Raw genomic sequence first — 18,605 nt, forward strand, 5'->3', positions numbered from 1 at the left:
AAGCCATACGCCGTAAAACATTATTAGAATTACTGGCAACTTGGTCAGTTGCATGGCTGCTCACGTGACGTTAACATGGCAGCGCCCATGCAGTGGCGACCCACCCCATGTAGAATAAAGCAGCTTTTGTGGAAGCCTTGACATATATCTAGACTATTCACCACATGTGCATTTACATCATTTAAACACTATTAATTTATTTACGTATCAACTTTTTTAGTTAGCATAATAATTCACAGAGTGCGGTTTTTATAGTCACCAGCGAGACCTGTTCGCTTTATTGCGCAATACATGCGCAGAAAGGATGGGAACCGATCGCTTCCTGATCGAATGTTACTACAGCAACGTTACAAGTTTTAGTGACCATCGTAACTTTTGTTCACACTGTTACGGTCTACAAAATGTTGCCAGTGATTTTTAAAACCCCCGCAGAAGACTACAGAACCACAACAGCTCGAGTGATCCACAACCCGAGTGCTGGAATGCACGGCGTAAAAGCGCTAAGAACCCGATTATATTAACGAAGATTATATTAAAAGCCACGATGACTTTGACAGCTGTCTGTCTCATCAGTGATCAATAAAACCCAGCGCAGGTCCCGCATTTCGGTCACAGTGCCTGAAAGAAACGACAAACGGGTGTCTAAGAGTCGCAAAAGTATAAACATGAGGACATCGTAAACGCGCTACATATAATCAAACCGCAAATAATCGCGATCAATAACACAATCAAATTGCAAATGGAGGGAAAAATCTTCATCGGTGCCTAGACATTCTTGTTGGTTGGTGAGCTACATGGACGCCATGTTGATATCCCTCCCTCGCTTCTAGACAAAACCAACCAGTTGGGAGTGGATTTTTTGTTCCTCTTTACTGCGAATGTCATGAAATCGACCCGGTTTATGCGCTTACTTACCGCTGTCCGACAGCTGATCTAACGCCTCGCCGTTCAGTCTCACTTTAGGATGTAACGCAGCGCTGGTTACATTTGTGTTTCCGGAGTTAAATGTCAGAATTGTGGTTGGTTGGAGGAGCCCGGACACACTTGAGAGCTCGGAGGGGGTAAACACACACTCACACACATACAGTCACAGGCTGTGGGAGAACTCTAGTGGCAGAACGATGCAGTTGCGCGCTTTACTTTGCACGTCTCACCTTGAAGCTCTTTTTGTTTTCTCTCAAGCCTTACTGTATGGAGCTTACTGTATGGAGGACGAAACCTGCAAAAACAATAAATAAATAAATACACACATGCCTGTATAAATACACAAATTCTTGTTTAAATACATGTAGAAATAATTAAACGTGATTAAAGTAGGCAAATAAATAAAATAAATTGGTGGGCAAATGGAAAATGTTTAAGGAAATGCTAAACTCATCCTATTTATTTTCCTTTGATCACTCATTTATTTCTGAATGTAGTTCCACATTTATTTTTCCTGTGCACAACATGCTACTGAGAAGGTGTCAACCATGGACTTGGTCGGGGTCATGTCATAGCTGGGGGTGCGGCTTTCCCGCTGACAGGAAATGCATGATGTTAATCCAGTATGGCCTACGTAAAGTCACTTTTTCTGTTTAACAGAGCAAGATACATAAAAAACTGAGCTGTATTGTCCGTACAGTATCTGTGACTTTACAAACAACCCAAAGAAATGGCCAGAGGTGTAGTTTCCTGACGTAATTTTTTGTAACCCGATTGAGTCTCCAGCTAGAGACAACTGTAATATCAGTATCCCGTGGTCATCGTGAGATGACTGGTATGAAGTGGTTTAATCGAGGAACAGACTGTTTTTCCCATTAGTTGTCAGAACAGAAAATACATGCGACAAAAGTATGTTTATTAAGCAAATAACAGTTCAGTATTGCAATTAAGAGCTATGTAAGCATTAATATTTTACATTGGCCACTTAAAATCTTTTATGATTTAGCTCTCTCATGATTATAACTACAAAACTAACCCTATGAAAAAGTGTAAGATAATAATCAGTCACCTTGACTGATGAAGTTAATACGCATGCGCAGGCAAACGCTCAAGCACGTCACACACGATCCGCCTACTCTTGCATAATTGACACCCTCTCATTAGCATGTTGCGCAGAGGGGGAAAAAAAGTGGAACTACATTCAGAAATAAATGAGTGATCAAAGGAAAATAGTTAGGATGAGTTTAACATTTTCCATTTGCCCACACATTTATATTATTTATTTGCCTACTTTCATTACATGTATAATTATTATTTATGTATTTAAACAAGAATACGTGTATTTATGCACACTTTTATTTATTTATTTACTGTTTTTGCAGGTTTCGTTCTCCATAGCCTATGCATACTGTGTATGAAAATTATTTATATTGAACACTAGGCAATATTTAAAAATAATATATAGGAAAGCAAATGAGTGAAAATACTATCATTTATTATTATTGCCCATTTCACGGGGTTTATTTAAAGAGGCGTCGATAAAAAACAATGAAAAAATGTATTGCGCTTCATTTTCAACACAAGATGGCGAAGAGACTCTTTTATCGAATGTCAAGATCCTCACATGAACATTGGGTGGCGGTATGTGCTTATGGTGCGGAATACGCCAAAAAAAATTCCAAAGAAGAAGAAGAACATGAGCGTTGCGTCATTTCCCGTGCGCCCCAGACTGTGTGCATGATCCGTGTGCTGCCTTTGTTATACGCTCAGGGTCAGGCTGTTGGGAAGGTCTAAATGGATTATAATTCTGGACACTAGTCTTATCCAGCAAAGCTCAGAGACTGAATATGCCTGCTAATAACACATGCTTGTTCACATGTCTGTTAACCGAAATCTGTTGTTTTTTTGTTTGATGCTATTAGGTTATCATTAAATTTTGTTTAGATTAAATTATGTTCAGCCTCCTCTTTTTGTGCTTGCAGTTAATATGTTTAAAGTTTTAATTTTCATATCAACGGACCCTTTTCACGTGTCTTGGGATTCTCAGTAGCGGAAGTTGTCATAGTTGGGTAAATTTCTGTAGATGTGAATATAAATTACAAAACATAATTTGCTCTAATATCAAAAGAAAAAAAATCTATGATAGCATTTTTCTTTTAAAAAAAGATTTTTTTTTTGAGTGATTGATGTCAAGTTTGCAACACTCTCAGAGATTGTATTAGAAGCACCTATGGAGCAGTGTTAACTAGTTTTCTGTAAGTGAATGCCATCATAATATAACAAAGTATAGTGTTATAAATGTAGCTTTCATTTTTTAATTAACATTTTTTAATATAAGAATACATTTAATTAAAAAAAGGTATTTTTACAATGATAATAACTGAAAATGCCTCATGACAATTTGTGAACAACACTGTATGTGAGTGTCAAACTGTCTGCCACAAGTATGCAGTACACTGAAGTTTATAAAGTGGGACATCATTTGCTTAGCTTTTGATTAAGCATTCAATAGAAACTAAGTTCATGAACATTAATTATTAACATGAAACAAGTGCATAGACTAAAAAGAATTGTAAGCTTGTTTTTTCATACCACAGATTTCTATGATAAAATTAAACACTGATCAATACATTGTCTTTTATTTTTGTATATTGCTTGGCAGAATCCATAAAATACACAGATGCATTGAACACAAATTACACTTGTTTTAAAAATATATATACTGTTTTAAAACACAGATAAATTAGAAGAACTGCGAGTAAAATTACTATTTAATAAGAAGTACAATTTCAAACATTCACTGTATACAGTTTTGGGTTAAGTTCATCATTAGTTGCAGTTTTCAAGAAATGTGTTATTAAATATATTGATGCTTTTAGGAAAAATTGTAAGTTTGGATGTAAATAAAATGTACCATACAGTAAACCAAATTGAGTGAAAAGTGTGTTTGAGTGTGTTTAACTATGTAAAACAGCGGAGACAGCAGTTACAAAACAGTAAAATTACAATTATTCCCTTTCCTATTTTATTCTGGGAATTCCTGGAGAATCTTGCTTGCTTTTTGTCTGTGAAGTAGCAGGGGAAAATGTTAGATCTTGGTGTGTCTAATGCATGTCAGCCAAACCAGCTCCGTTACAAGCACATTTCCCTTCCCTATCTTCCAGGACACGATCCAGCACAGATCTGATAGAGTCAAAAACTCAAGTTCAGAATGTGATTATACAAATTCTAGTGTTCCACATAAACATGTGCTTGATTTGCATTTGGAGCAGGATATTCTACTGTTTTTGTGATCATTCCAAGATGGTTCATGACAGCGTTATCAACACCTCAATGAGGGAAAGAGTCACTGAAAAAACAGGATGCTGTGAAGTTTCTCATTAGATCATTTCATTGGTTTCATTTGTGTGTAGTTTTGAGGTTTCTTTTTAGAAAATGAATGATGTTGAGTGTCATAGATTATATTTAAGTACAACTATTTATACATTTATTTAATAATACTACTAATAAAAGGAAACAGGAAGACAAATGGGTCTGTATGCATAAAAACTTCTACATTTCCAAAAGCACAAGACCTCGGTCAGATAATGCTGGCTGTGCATCACCATGTACCAAGACCTTCAGAGTTGCCCAGTGAGGCGACTCGTTTTTCTAATTAAAGGGGCAGGCGAGTGGTGCATACGGCCAGATGTTGCTCAGGGTAATGTCATTGAAGCGCTCGGTCAACAGGGTGTGTATCCGCCCCTGCGCAACAGGCCATCAGACGCGCAATGGAGAAGCGCTGAAGCACAGACGTCCGCATTGTGGATGCTTACCTCCAATTAATATCCCGCGGAGGGGGACCTGTCCCCCTTCATTTCCCACCCGCCGGGGATTAACGCACACGAATAAAAGGCATTCGAATAACGGCGCTACTTGTAAAGGAGCTGTATACGCTTTAAAAGCAGGTTGCCCAACACACCCGCGTTAAGTCCAAATCGTAAACTGTTGCGAAAAGCTTCTAAAGGGATTAGCTATTTATTGAAGCAATAATATGCAAAGCTAATTAAACAGACAGATTTTGAGCTATTATTCGCCTTTTTGAAGTAGGTAGACCTTTCTGGACTAAGTAGGGTGAATTATGCACGGTAAAGTGTTATGTAGCCTAGTCCTAATAGAAGCTTTATTATTCCAGACTTTGAGATGCCACAAGCCTCCAAAATGTAAATGTAACAAAAATATTTAATGTAATTTATGTGTGGTGGTAATGATGATAGGTTATTGAAAACAATTATACACTGCTTTCCACTTGACCTGTTGTTTGAAGTAGAGTGTGACAGTGATTTCACGTTTATTATGGCAAAACGCGTGCGCCTAAACACTGCGCGTGCCTTCTTCAATGTGCGTTTGTTTTCATAACCAGGTCAGGACACGCGTCGGTTTAATTTGACAGTTTTTTGCCAAATGGCCAGAAGGACCACATGTTGTACTAGTGAAGTGAGTTGTCGTTGCTATAAACGTTGTTCTCATGAGTTAGGTGAGAGAGAATGTCGGCACCTACACTCCCAAGGGACAACCCCAGCTATTGGGTTGTTTTGACCCAGCGGTTGGGTTGTTTTGAACCCAACCACTGAGTCAAAACAACCCAACCGCTGGGTCAAAACAACCCAACCGCTGGGTCAAAACAACCCAACCGCTGGGTCAAAACAACCCAACCGCTGGGTCAAAACAACCCAACCGCTGGGTCAAAACAACCCAACCGCTGGGTCAAAACAACCCAATAGCTGAGTTTGTACAACCCAACCGCTGGGTCAAAACAACCCAATAGCTGAGTTTGTCCCTTTTTAACCCAGCATTTTTTAGAGTGTACGCTTGAATTGGCTGTGGGATAGCGTTGGAGAGCGAGACCTGTCTCATTATATGGTGCAAAAAAATCAACCACACACAACTTGTTTGTTTGAAAAGAAGATTGACCAGATTTACAGACACTCTGCACTCTAAAAAATGCTTGGTTAAATACAACCCAGTGCTGGGTAAAATAGGGACAAACCCAGCAATTGGGTTGTTTCCTTTTGTTCTGTAAATACTTTTTGTAGGGTTTCCGTTTGTCTGTCACATGTAGATAGATAGCGCAGTCGTTGAAGTAGTAGTAGGCTAGACTTTACATTATGTCAAAGTAGCCTAATATAAAAGAAAAATGAAAAACGACCTCATTATTTAAATCACAAATCGTTTGTCGCGCGCAGTCGAATTTTCTAAAACATTTGTGCAGTTAGATTAATTTGGATAACCTGATGATATGTTGATAGGATAATTGAGACCAAACTTTTGGTTTTATTCATTTGTCCAGAACATAGTTATGCCAAAGAGGCGCCTTTAAATGCATTACGGTACAATAGCCTAAGTGAAATACATGGGTGTATTTCATGCTGGATTCTCACTTATGGTGGGCTTGAGATAGCTGTTACATCCATACAGACAAGAACGTTGCCCTTTGTAACCAAATCAAACAATATGCTATAAAATCAGATGCGAGAGAGAGAATTGATGGCTGCTAATAAAATAATAATTAAAATAATTAATTTGATCTGTTTTAAGTTTTTTAAAAAAAGTACTTGAAATGACTTTTCCAAACTCAAAACTGTATTTCCTTAAATATCTTTGCCAATTGTTGCTAATATTAGCGGTCTGTGACTTGAACTTTTTGTCATCATACAGGCTACCGTATTGGATCGAGTATTTACATTGCTACAGAACATTTAGAAATAGGCAAAGTACTATCAAATTCCAACATCATGTTCTGATAAATCAAACCATTCAACGATTGTTCTGACAAAGGCCCGTAATGACCACCTTCAGCGGTTAAGCTATCTGCACCTCAATACTTTATATCTTCCATACATTAAGTGCAACATCACTGAGATGACCAAATGATTGCCCAATGAAAATCTGCAAATGCCAGGCCTTTTATAGAGTTATCAACCGTTATCACGTTGGAACGCTAAACATTCACACCGTGTCTGAAGAACAATGCCGTTCGATGCTGAATATCTCTCAGGAAATGAATTAATGGACATGTAAATATTAGAAAGAGCCAAAGATAAAATAATATATCCTCAGAGAGGTTTAATTCTTTGTTCAAAGTATAAGAAAATACTTTATGAACAACCTTTCACATTCTGCTGACAAGAAAAATAACAGCAAATAAAAGGCCTTGTTGTCTGTTTCAACAAAAAAACAGAATCTCTTGAATGAAATTAACATTTTTCAATGTTTTAGAAGAACACAAATATATGGCAATTACCACACAGAAAAAAATAAAAATGACATGAACTTTTGCTCTAAACAGTTTCTTGGCACTCATGTAAAAAAAAAAAAAAAAAAAACTCGAAATATTCACCCCATTTAGTATATGGTTTCTCCATCAAAAATGGATTTTGTGAAAGTCTCGAAAGAAAGTTCTGTTGATATAAAAGTATCAAAGTTCTAACTAAGAAATACATACATCTCAGCACAAATGTGTATCTTGTTTGTTTGGCTGTAAGATCACCAAACACTACAGGTTTCTCAATGCCTTTTTATAACAAAATAAATCTTTGGCATCTACTGTACAAAATCAACATATTTACACAATTCACAGTCTATTGTCCCAGTGGTGCTCCCACACAGCTGAATCATGAATCACTGTAGACCAAGCTGGCCTTTTCAGTCTTTGGAGAGCTTTGCAGGGACTCCGGACATGATCTTCTACCAAGGTCTCCAGACAGCATCACAGAGCATTACAGGTTGCTTAGGACTTGAAGTCATGGTGGGAGCAGACAGAACAGTTCTTTGTGCAAGCTTCGCACAGCCAGATGGTGTGCAGGAATTGCTCAGTTGGACATGAGTGAGATGCTGTTGTGCTGAGTCCTCATAGAGATGCACCTGAGTTTCTCTGTGGGATGGTGTGGACAGTAGCTGGACTTGCATTGGCTGTGATTTGGTAAGGTTTTCACATGCTTTTTCCACTCCCTGTCCGAACTCATGGCTCTTGCTAGCAATAAAATTGCTGACTCGTATGAGACATGTCCTCATTCCATCACGGTAGTTCTGACGTTTGCAAGGTGACCTCAGGTCCTCATCATACTCCTCTGTGCCTGCTCTTTTTCCTCTAGTGATTTGAAAAGGGTCAGTCCCCAGTCCTTGTTCAGCTCTTAGGAAGTGCACAACACTTTCCAGGATTTCAGCCTTTTCCACTTTAGGGTTCTTGAGTTTCTATTAAAAGAAGAAGAAATGTGGTCAGATAAAGACATTTTATATACAGTCTATATTAGTCTTTAAAAAAATCGAATCAAATAACTTACCTCATTGTGGGTGTTCTCAAGTAACAGCATTCTCAGAGTTTCTAGGCTTTGATTAATGCGATCTCTCCTTCTTTTTTCCATGAGAGGTTTTGACACCTGTAACGTTATAAACAGCGTGGGCTAGTTTAAATATTATGGTCAAATATAATTTTAAAAAGCCTTAACATGATACGTAACAAGTCTTCATATCAAATTTTGTCAGAATAGCCTAATAGGGCGTATGTGAATTATAATTATATTTCAGAGGTCTGAAAATACATTGTAAAACACATAAAGTTAGGTTTTTACCCGTTTCGAGTCTTTTTGTTCCGGTATGTCAGCAGCTTGTTTGCTCATTTTGGCGATTCACGAAATTAAAAGTGAGATTAAAAGCATCGTTTTGGAGTTCAGGTAATTTATGGTACAGTCAGTACACGCCTACTCTTCTCATTATGAATGATAAAAGAGGACGGACCAATCACATGCGTCTCTGAGCTAGCCCCTCATTAATATTCACATACATGCTGGATGAAAGCGACAAAGGCTGTAAATAATGTCAATTGTGAAGTAAGAGCCAATAATGACCCATTTAGTCCCCCACTGGGATGTTTAAACGATGGCTATTCAGTTAAGGCATTGTCAAAGATTATCAAAGAAGGTTTGAACTATTCAAACGCGTTATATTTAAAAGAACCACTGAAAGGTGATTAGGCCTATATTAGGCCTACTTGCTGTAATTTCAAATCCCTATGATTATCGATAGACAATAAAAAGTACATAGTTTAGCCATTTGGACAGTTATAACATTGCACAGTATTGTTATTCGCACAATGTGCGAATATATAATGAAGGATTCCTCATGTGTCTATAACTGAATGTTTTCTTCTAGGTGCTTTCATAGATGGTACCTATAGCCTATTGCCTTGCCAGGACCATTCATCTTGTAAATTCAATCTCACAATAAAAATTAAGGTATTTTTACTTATTTCAACTGGTTTACACTATAGGCTGCTTTTTCATTAAGGTGGGCTGTCAGGTCGGATCACAGTCGATACACTGAAGCGCCTGTATAACAAAGGAAGACGTGTTTTTGACTTGTTTGAGGCACTGGAGTGTAGCCTCAATTGAAAGTTTTTTTTTGGTCTTTTGATGTGTGTGGGGTCTTCTCTTGTGTTCGCAAATAATTCTACTGCCTAATGAATGAGAACTATACGAATAGCCTACAGCTAATTTCATTTGGAAGTGACTTTCTTCTCGAAGAAAATGGACGTGCCAATTGCCAACGAAAAAAAACTGTAAGAAAAAAAAAAAAACGTATTAAAAAACACATGGTACTCTCTTCCAATAGGCCGTTACATCAGTTTCAGAAGGTTTCAAATGTCACTCGAATTGTTTTGCTTTGCTTAATTCCTGATGATACACTTGACCATTCCAAAAGTTTACAAGCGTGGGAAAAAAAACTGGTTGGCCTAATCGCTCACACTTCTATCAAAACACTCCCATACAGCACACTTAACAGATTTGCTCTAAAAGCCTGAGCATCACACCTCTTCACATCCCCCATTTCTCCATAAAGCAGGATGCGCCACGAGCTGATCTCGCTTGGCGCACGACTCCAAAAATGCGTCGTATTTTCTCTATTCTTAAAGTGAGAATTTTCTTATAGAAATGTCTCCATGGCCTCCACATTACACATTTATATGCCTACATTATTTTTTTAATCATTATGATATAACATATTTGTTTCCATCCATATAATTTATCACAATAAATATGCAATTCATGTAATTCAGTGCTTCAGCTCAGTGTTCTTTATCAGTAATTTAATTTAAAATGTTTTTACCAATGCAGGTTATCACTTTGGCATCAAAATTCAATTTTAGCCTACTGACAAAATTATTGTTATGCTACTTTAATCACCAAAATGTCAGGACAGATGCCATTTGCCTAAATGTGTTTTAGGAGTTCACCTCAAGCATTGTCCTCAGCTGCTTATTCAAAACCATTTGCTGATATTTGCATAGGCCTATTGCAGCGCACATTCAAATGGCAAACTTTTGTTTTGTCCAGAACCAATTGCGCCATCAAATGTTTCTAAATATGCTTAAAAATCAAGCTTTTTGTTTACTGATTGTTTAGTTAAGGCCGTAGAATGATGGGTGGAAAGTTCACTGTGCCTACCTCACTGCCACATTTCAGCCAATCAAATGCCACACCAGAGGCTTCAAATTCCCGTTTGGCTCGATTTCAGCAGTTTCCCACATCTACGAATTAGCCTGAAGAGCAAACTGTTCATCTCTCAACATGACGAAGACAGAAGGCATCAAAAGAGTAAGTTCTTTAAAACCAACTCTTTGTATTTAATTTATTTGACCTGCACATGTTCATTTGATTCCACGCAGTGGTTAAATTTTGAAAGTTGTTTAATGGCAAACAATTTTCATGTTTTAATTTTGTTTAAAGAAGTTAAAGCCTGTGATAGAGAAGAAGAGAAGGGATCGAATCAACCATAACCTAGATGCATTAAGATATCTGCTTTTCAAGAACACTGCAGACACGGTGAGCAGGCTATATGCCCTCGATTTATGATGCATTGCTTTACATTATTTCTGCACTGTTTCCCTGACAAACCCCTAAAATGCCTCTCTCCTACCACAGTGTTTACAAAATCCTAAACTGGAAAAAGCAGAGATTTTAGACCTTGCGGTTCAATACATCAAAAAGACCACAAGAAAAACTCAGGGTTGGTTTTTACTGATTTTATTTGTAAAAAGAAAATAACCTTTAACACTAGCATTCTCTATTCTTTCTACTTATTTTCTTTTTATTTATTATAAATAATGCCCTTCTAACACATGCATTATCTATTCTTTTTCTGTTGTATTGGCTTGTTTTATTTTTTTTTTAAAATGAGCCTCTAACACTAGAATTCCCTATTCTTTTTCTATTCTGTCTACTTGTTATTTATTTATTTATTCTAAAAACAATGCAAGCAAACAAACAAAAAAACCTTGCTACGTATACTGTTAGGCGAAACCCCGCCTCCTGCCCCAACCACTGTCCTCTTTTTGGAAAACTTAAATATGGTCACCCTAACTTGAACCCTTTGACCCGATGAACTTTTAAAATTTCCATCAGTCCGAATACACAAAGCTTTATAAGGGTTATTATAATAGGCAGTTCGCTATTATAAAATAAAAATAAAAGTGTCATTATAATTGAAAAAATTGTGCTCCCCCCCCCCCACAAACACTTACTGCAATTTTAAGTACTCTACTGCCATCTTGTGGTATCTATGATTGCAGTATACCTTTTAAAATATATTTTTTGCAAGCATATATAACTATTTTCAGTATATGACAAAAAATACTGCATTTTTAATAAGTCAGCCAAAATGCTAAAATGGTTTCTGTGATTTAATGGTTACAATTCATGTTGATTAAAAAAAAATTAATGTCATTAAGACTACAGTGACTTTTTGAATTCCGTTGAAATCCACAAACAACATATTGTGATAACTCATGTTTACAACATGTAAACTACTATAAAAAAGCTAAGGAAATCTAACCCAATGAATATGTTTGGCAAGACATTGCTTGGCAATATGTCTTGCCAAACATATTCATTGGGTTAGATTTCCTTAGCTTTTTTATAGTAGTTTACATGTTGTAAACATGAGTTATCACAATATGTTGTTTGTGGATTTCAACGGAATTCAAAAAGTCACTGTAGTCTTAATGACATTAATTTTTTTTTAATCAACATGAATTGTAACCATTAAATCACAGAAACCATTTTAGCATTTTGGCTGACTTATTAAAAATGCAGTATTTTTTGGATTTCCTTAGCTTTTTTTTATAATAGTTTACATGTTAAAACATGTGAGATAAAAGCTAGTTCAACCCAGTACTGACAAAAATATGAGTTGGTTTTACATTGGAAAGCTGAGGTAGCAATTTTCTCCAAAGATTTGCGCTGATTCAGCCTACTGGTCAGTAGAGGGCAACATAATATAGTATTAACAGGTTCAGTCCAGCTCTGGCTTGTAGGTACAGAGAGCCTGGTGTTGTTACCTGTGTTCCTGGGTGGTAAGCCGAGGATGCATGACTTTTCTCTCTCATAAATGTCAGAATTTTTCTCTCACTCCTTCAGTCTTGGATAAATCCGTAACTTCTTCCCTATCTGCCATTCACATCTCTATTACAAAGCCTGAATATTTTCTGAGCAAGGCAGTAGGGGATTTGGCTGGAGAAAACAGAGTTTCTGACAAGATAGAACATGTCTTTGGATAATGGTTATTTTTTTCTTCTCTCCTCCTTCTGCCGTCTTCGCATTCAGAAGATTCTCTCTGTACCAGTGCCATTACTTATGAGATGGCCATTGTTCATTGTGAGGTAAAAGAGCACATGATGCACATTTGGTGTCTTTTTGCAGGTTTTGCTAGACCGGCAATAAAAGAGTGAAGTGCAAATTAAAGAGTACGCTCTGCATGGATGGAGGAATGCTGCCTCAGTAATCATAATCGAATGTGGTGGGGAAGAAATCACCTTGGAAAATGCAGGACAAAAGCTTGAAATCCCCACACAAGCTTTCTCAGGTCACACTGATTAGAGCTGATCCTGTTACCTGTGTAGTCTTAGTCTTGTTAATAGTGAATGCAACTCATGCATTCCTGATCTGCTACAAAACGGGGAGGGAGAGACTTAAAGAAAACACTGACAAGGATCCAGCATAGAGATGTCACTGCTCCTGCCACGGTTTATTGGACTCTGAGTTAAATACATTTGTGTTGGCACATCTCAAAAGCAATTTGTTGAGGCAGGGCTGCTGTCAAACACTTTCATCACACGTGCACACACTTGTAGATGCCACATCCTTCAAAGCACAGGCACAAATGTTGTGGTTTCATTGAAAATGGATCCCACTTTGTGCAACATTTCTCTGTATAAGTCTTTGTGTTATGGATATCCATTGAGTGATGTCCCATGAATGTTATTTTAGTCAGAATCAACTGTTCTAACTTGGAAAAAGAGATTATTTCATTCTCAAACCTTACGTATGCATGTGTTCAATCTTAATGTTTAGCTGTAAGGTCAATGAGTCTCCATTAATGATTCCAGCTTCCTTGTAATGTTGACAGATCTGTTTAATGGGGGTCTATTTAATTTCCTCATTCCATAGATTCAGAAAAAACTTTTGTTAGATTATGTCAGAGCCACAGGGAATTTAAAACATGTTGTTGGAGAAGTGACTCAATAAACACACACACACACACACACACATACACACACACACACACACACACACACACACACACAATTGTAATGGGAGGATGTATGGATATGTGTCTTCATTGCCCTCGGTCTATTTAAAACCTTTACAGATGGATAGTTTTAGTAGAAGAGGTTCAAACACAGTAATGTTGATATACTAATGGTTGCAAAAACATTATATAAAGAAATTGTGGAGTTGAACATTGAAGACTCTCCCAGTCTACAGGGAACATTCATCATTCAAAACTTTAGCACAAAAATACATTGTTCATGGTTTTTCTGAAACGTTTTTGTTAGATGTTCGTCCAGCATTTTTAAAATGTTACTACTTGTTTCAGAATGTTTAGAGAACATTCAAAAGTAACATTCCCATAAATGTTTGATAAATGGTAAAATGGAATGTGAAAACTAGACATTTTTTAACGTTAAGAGAACATTCAGAAATAATGTTTTTATAACTTAATTTTCTTCTAACATATTTTTGTTTGCTGGGCTCTTATTAAGTTAGTAAGATCTTAAGCAAGACATTAAAATGTTGTAATTTGTCCAGGGATTTTTGGGTCAGTGACTTATAAGAGTGTCCATGATAAATGTTTTAAATTCCTCACATGTTCTGTAAACATTTTAATCAATATTTCTGAAAAGAAAAGAAAAAAGAAGTCCACCATTATTATTTTTTACAGTTTAAATGTATTTTTCAAGGTAAAAGGATTTTTTTTTTTTGCAAATAGAACAAATTATTAATTTATTAATTAAATAAACAATTAACTATATTAATGAATTCCTTAAGTGATAAATATCATTATGTTTGTGTGGTGTTATAATACATGGCATTTTATAAGTTAAAGGAACATTGCTGCATGAAATGTTATCAAAAAAGGGTTCATTATCTGATTTTTTAATAGACTTATTGACCTTGACACACAGTCATGAGGGTCTGCACCCTCACTATGATATAACTTTGGGTTTTTTTCTACATGTTGGTTGGACCACATGACTTTTGGGAAATAATAATTGACGATTATACAAACCAGAGTAATGTTTTCTTTTTTATCAAAGCATTTTATCTTCATTATGATACTATTACAGTTGTGTAATAGTACCCCCCCCCCATTGTATGCATAAATAATATTTTAATATATGTTTGAATAAATTATTGAGAGAACAAGAAAGTAGAACTGGTTGCAAGGACATCATTGAGATTTAGTTTGGTATACCTTGAGAATGACACTCTTCATGAGTCCATCCCAGTCCTCAAGAATTCAATCTTTCGCTACTCACAACTAAACACCATTTTCCCCTCTTTCGTTGGTCTTTTTTCCCGTCGCAGGAGCTTTTGAAGTTAACAGAGAAAGGAGCATGGACTGTAGCAAATTACCTGGGCTGAAACATTTTTGACATAAGTCCTAAGAGGCGGGTGAGCCACTTCCCCTGGAGGCCCCATCGGGAGCGTTTAATCTCGGGCCATGAGAGGCAGCATTGCTGACAGAGTGACAGGACAGCTGGACACGCTTCCAGGCGGCAGTGACGGACACGCCAGTCTTCGGAGCAGGGCCACTGCCCATGCATCACCAGAAAGCTAAGTATCTGACAGGGTGTGGAGACCAAAACTACTGCAGCAGTGATCACACCAGATATTGCTCTGTTTCAGCATCTTACACTTTAAATAATGGTTTGCGGTTTATATTTACGCCTTTTAGAAAGTTCAAGGTCAAGGCAGCCTCCTAAGAACTTATGCTTCAGCGCCGATTCTGTGCAACAGAGGCCTATTTAGCCATTGTTCATTATCATATGTCAGCCAGGAAGTCTTGCTGAATATTGTCCTTATCACAGATCCCAAGTCCTTAATAGCTGTTCTGTGGGCAAAAACTGTTTTTATAAGCCTCTGTAGTGGAGATCACCGCCCAGTTCTGTAACAGAGAGTAAATAGATGTGATATACTCCTCTATTCCCAGATAGTCAAAACAAAAACGTGGTAACAATAGCTTTGGAGACTAGCAATTGTGCTGCTGAGACACTATTTGACATTTTCTTTCTGCTGAATAATGTCTTTCATTGGGGAGCCATACAAACGCTCTATTAATTTGGAGAGTCAATTGTTGTATAATTTGCCTCTGAATGCGTAAAAAATAAACTCTTTCACAATGTTCTGCACAATTAGTCCTTCGTACTGTATAAATAGCTCTTTTGAAACTAACAATGTGTAATTGTGTCCACTTTGAGCGATGAACTCACAAATATGGAGCTCTTTTCCATGTTTATTACTTCAAGCTGCATTGTTTAAGCATTTGGCATGAACAGAGGTTGTGGTAGACGTGGAGTTTGTCGTGCCCTGAGGTTGTGTGCTAACTGAAGAGTCTCTCTGGTGTCTGAGAGCAGGGCTCCCTGCTGGCTCCTCTGACCTAGAACCCCCTGCAGTGGGTGGGCCGTGACCCAGGTAGCCTAAAGCCATGCTGGGTAGCAACTTCTGCTCTAGAGTTCTTGTAATCCGTCAGGATGTACTTCAGCTCAAAAAGAACGGTGCACTCTTCTACCACCACTAACACCCTTTTTAAAAACGAGGAACAATTTAGCAGTTCAAAGGTCAGCGCAGTAAAAAGCTGGCGGCAGTTAAAAATAGTGTGTGATTGTATTTTGGCTAAAAATACTAAGAGAGATGGTTTTGATCAGGCCTGAAAAGCAATGTGATGTGAAAAAGATAAATAAATCAAAAAATTAGTTTTGTTGTAAGAAAACATTTAAATATGCTACTGTTTTTCTAGTCATCATGCAGAAGTCTTTGAAATATATTGTATTATGACAGTTGTATCACCCATTCTTTTTACTTCATACACTCCAAAAAATATCAAAATGAATTTTAATTCAGAAATTTAAAACAGGCCTTAAAAGCAATCTGAGTGGAAAAAGATAAATTAATGGATTTAAAAAGAATACACGGGATTTAAATATGCTACTGTTTTTCTAGTCGTCATGCAAATTTGTTTGATCTTGTACTCAGTATTCCAACAGCAAATGTTCAAATTTAAAATCTGAAACCACCTTTGTTGCTGTTTAAAAAATGTAATCACATTATCATTATGCTTTGTGCAAACTTATGTTTGTCATTCACAGGAAACGTGCAGTAGAAACTAGTGTTTAAAACATTTAGTTAACACCTGGCATCTATGCTGCAGCAGTCCAATGTATACTTTGAGAAAACAACCTTTGGCCTGGATGAGGGGTTTCCCAAAGCAGCATGAGTGGATTCGATTGGGAAAGTGCCATAGTTACATTTGGAAAGTACAGGCTGGCTTTGAGCCAAATACAAATGCCTTTTATTGTATTTAAAGTGTATGCAGCTCATCATAACCACATTATAGCTTAAAAAGTTTGCTCAGAGATTCAGCTGCTATGGAAAACGGTTGTAGAGGCATGTAGGGTTTTTTATATATATTAAAGGGATAGTCCACCAAAAAATGAAAATACTGTAATCATTTACTCACCTTCAAGTCATTACAAACCTGTATGAATTTTTTCTTCTGTGGAACACAAAAGAACATATTTTGAAGAATGTTGGTAACTTTCAGTGTATGGACAAAGAACACTGAGGCATTTCTCAAAATATATTCTTTTATGTTCCACAAAAAAGTCATATAGTTTACAGTTTTGGAATGCCATGTGGGTGAGTAAATGATAACAGAATTTCCTTTTTTGGGTGTATATGTATATGAACTTCATATTGATGAAGTATACATTTTAAGAAAGAAAAAAGATGGGAAAATCTACAATAATAATAATAATATATTTTTTTAACTTCTTATCTTAAAAACATGGCCTTTGTATTAAACGTAGTGAGATCATTTTTAGAAATAAAATAATGTATTAGATATGTTAAAAAAATTAAAAATAAATTATTTAGATGACTTTATTACTTTTATTTAATTTGATTACTACTTTTTTATTTTTATTTATTATTTTTTTTACACATTTCTATTTCTGACAGTTATTAATAAACAGAGTAATATATGAGTTATTTATTTCAATCTCAGACATTGTCATGGCTTTAGAAAGCAAAGTGATTTTTTTCTCTCCTTGCACTCCATTTGAAGAGAGCTTTTCACATGAACTTGAAACAGCACAGATCCACATTAAAACTGACAGGAAAGCACCTTCCAAAAGGGGCTTTTAAATGCACAGGGGTGCTTTGTGATCCATCTCAACCCCAGTCACCTTCATCTTGCCCTCTGTGTTTACGATACACATCTTCTAACAGCCCGCCGAGATCAATGGTCAATGCAGGATGATTGTGCTTCAGAGAAGGCTTTGCAGACATGGATACTTGTCTGTGAGTGTGAGAGCCACAAAGATCTCAAAGCCTGTTTAACAATATAAAATCATTCTCCAGGAGGTCCACATGGAACAAACTCATTGCTAGTCAAGAGACTGAAGGTGCGGCTGGGTCTTATGAGTGTGAATGGAGCTTCACTCGTCTTTTGAAACGACTCATGCCCGCTGTTTTTGTGGTGCTGTCTCTTTTGATGTTTGAGGTTGAGATGTTACACTAAAGAGAAGCTTTGTGGGAAGTTTTCCATGTGCTGGTATGTCAGCTGAAATAATAGCTGTTTTGACATGACTGGTGCTGAAACTTTAATCTTGGCATCATTCATATGTCATTCACTGGAATGAAAAAATTATGAAATTTTATTTTATGTTAATGCACAAAAAAAGCACACGCTGGTCGCTCAGTTCCTCTGATTGTGGCCCGCATTTCTGTGACATTGCATGTGCTGATGAAACATGGGCCTTTATTTTGTATCCATCAGCGATGTAAGAGTAGCGTGTCTCTGAGGAGCTGTGGCAAGACTTTGTTCTTTATTTGCTAAACCAACATTAAAACACCAAGATATCTCTTTGGGATAGAGGCAAGCATCATCATGCCGCATTCAGGCTAGATGTGTGGACCACCAGGCGGAGGTCTTCACATACAGGAATAAAGGTAGTGTGATATGAGCCTAACTCCTTATGCTGAGAGTGATTACGCTCTGATTTGTGGTAAAGGGACTGGTGGTGCTTTGTCTGGCTCATGTAGATTTTTAGATAGAATGCAATGATAAGTGTCATGAAAGAA

General features: G+C 36.9%; 1 protein-coding gene and 1 long non-coding RNA gene across 2 annotated transcripts; one reads left to right on the forward strand and one right to left on the reverse strand.

Moving 5' to 3' along the window:
• Positions 1–7,650: 7,650 nt before the first annotated feature.
• LOC107561631 (transcription factor HES-7-like) lies at positions 7,651–8,582 on the reverse strand. Its single transcript, XM_016246109.1, has 3 exons — positions 8,535–8,582; positions 8,247–8,342; positions 7,651–8,157 (listed from the first exon to the last, which is right to left on the reverse strand). Exons 1-3 carry the CDS (start codon positions 8,580–8,582, stop codon positions 7,651–7,653), a joined length of 651 nt encoding a protein of 216 aa, XP_016101595.1.
• A 1,849-nt stretch (positions 8,583–10,431) lies between these two features.
• Positions 10,432–10,963, forward strand: LOC107561640 (uncharacterized). Its single transcript, XR_001605879.1, has 3 exons — positions 10,432–10,556; positions 10,689–10,784; positions 10,884–10,963. It is a non-coding gene; the product is annotated as an uncharacterized lncRNA (long non-coding RNA).
• Positions 10,964–18,605: the final 7,642 nt, after the last annotated feature.

Source organism: Sinocyclocheilus grahami, unplaced genomic scaffold, assembly GCF_001515645.1.
Source record: "Sinocyclocheilus grahami isolate Dianchi unplaced genomic scaffold, SAMN03320097.WGS_v1.1 scaffold23.1, whole genome shotgun sequence".
NCBI classification, from domain to species: domain Eukaryota; kingdom Metazoa; phylum Chordata; class Actinopteri; order Cypriniformes; family Cyprinidae; genus Sinocyclocheilus; species Sinocyclocheilus grahami.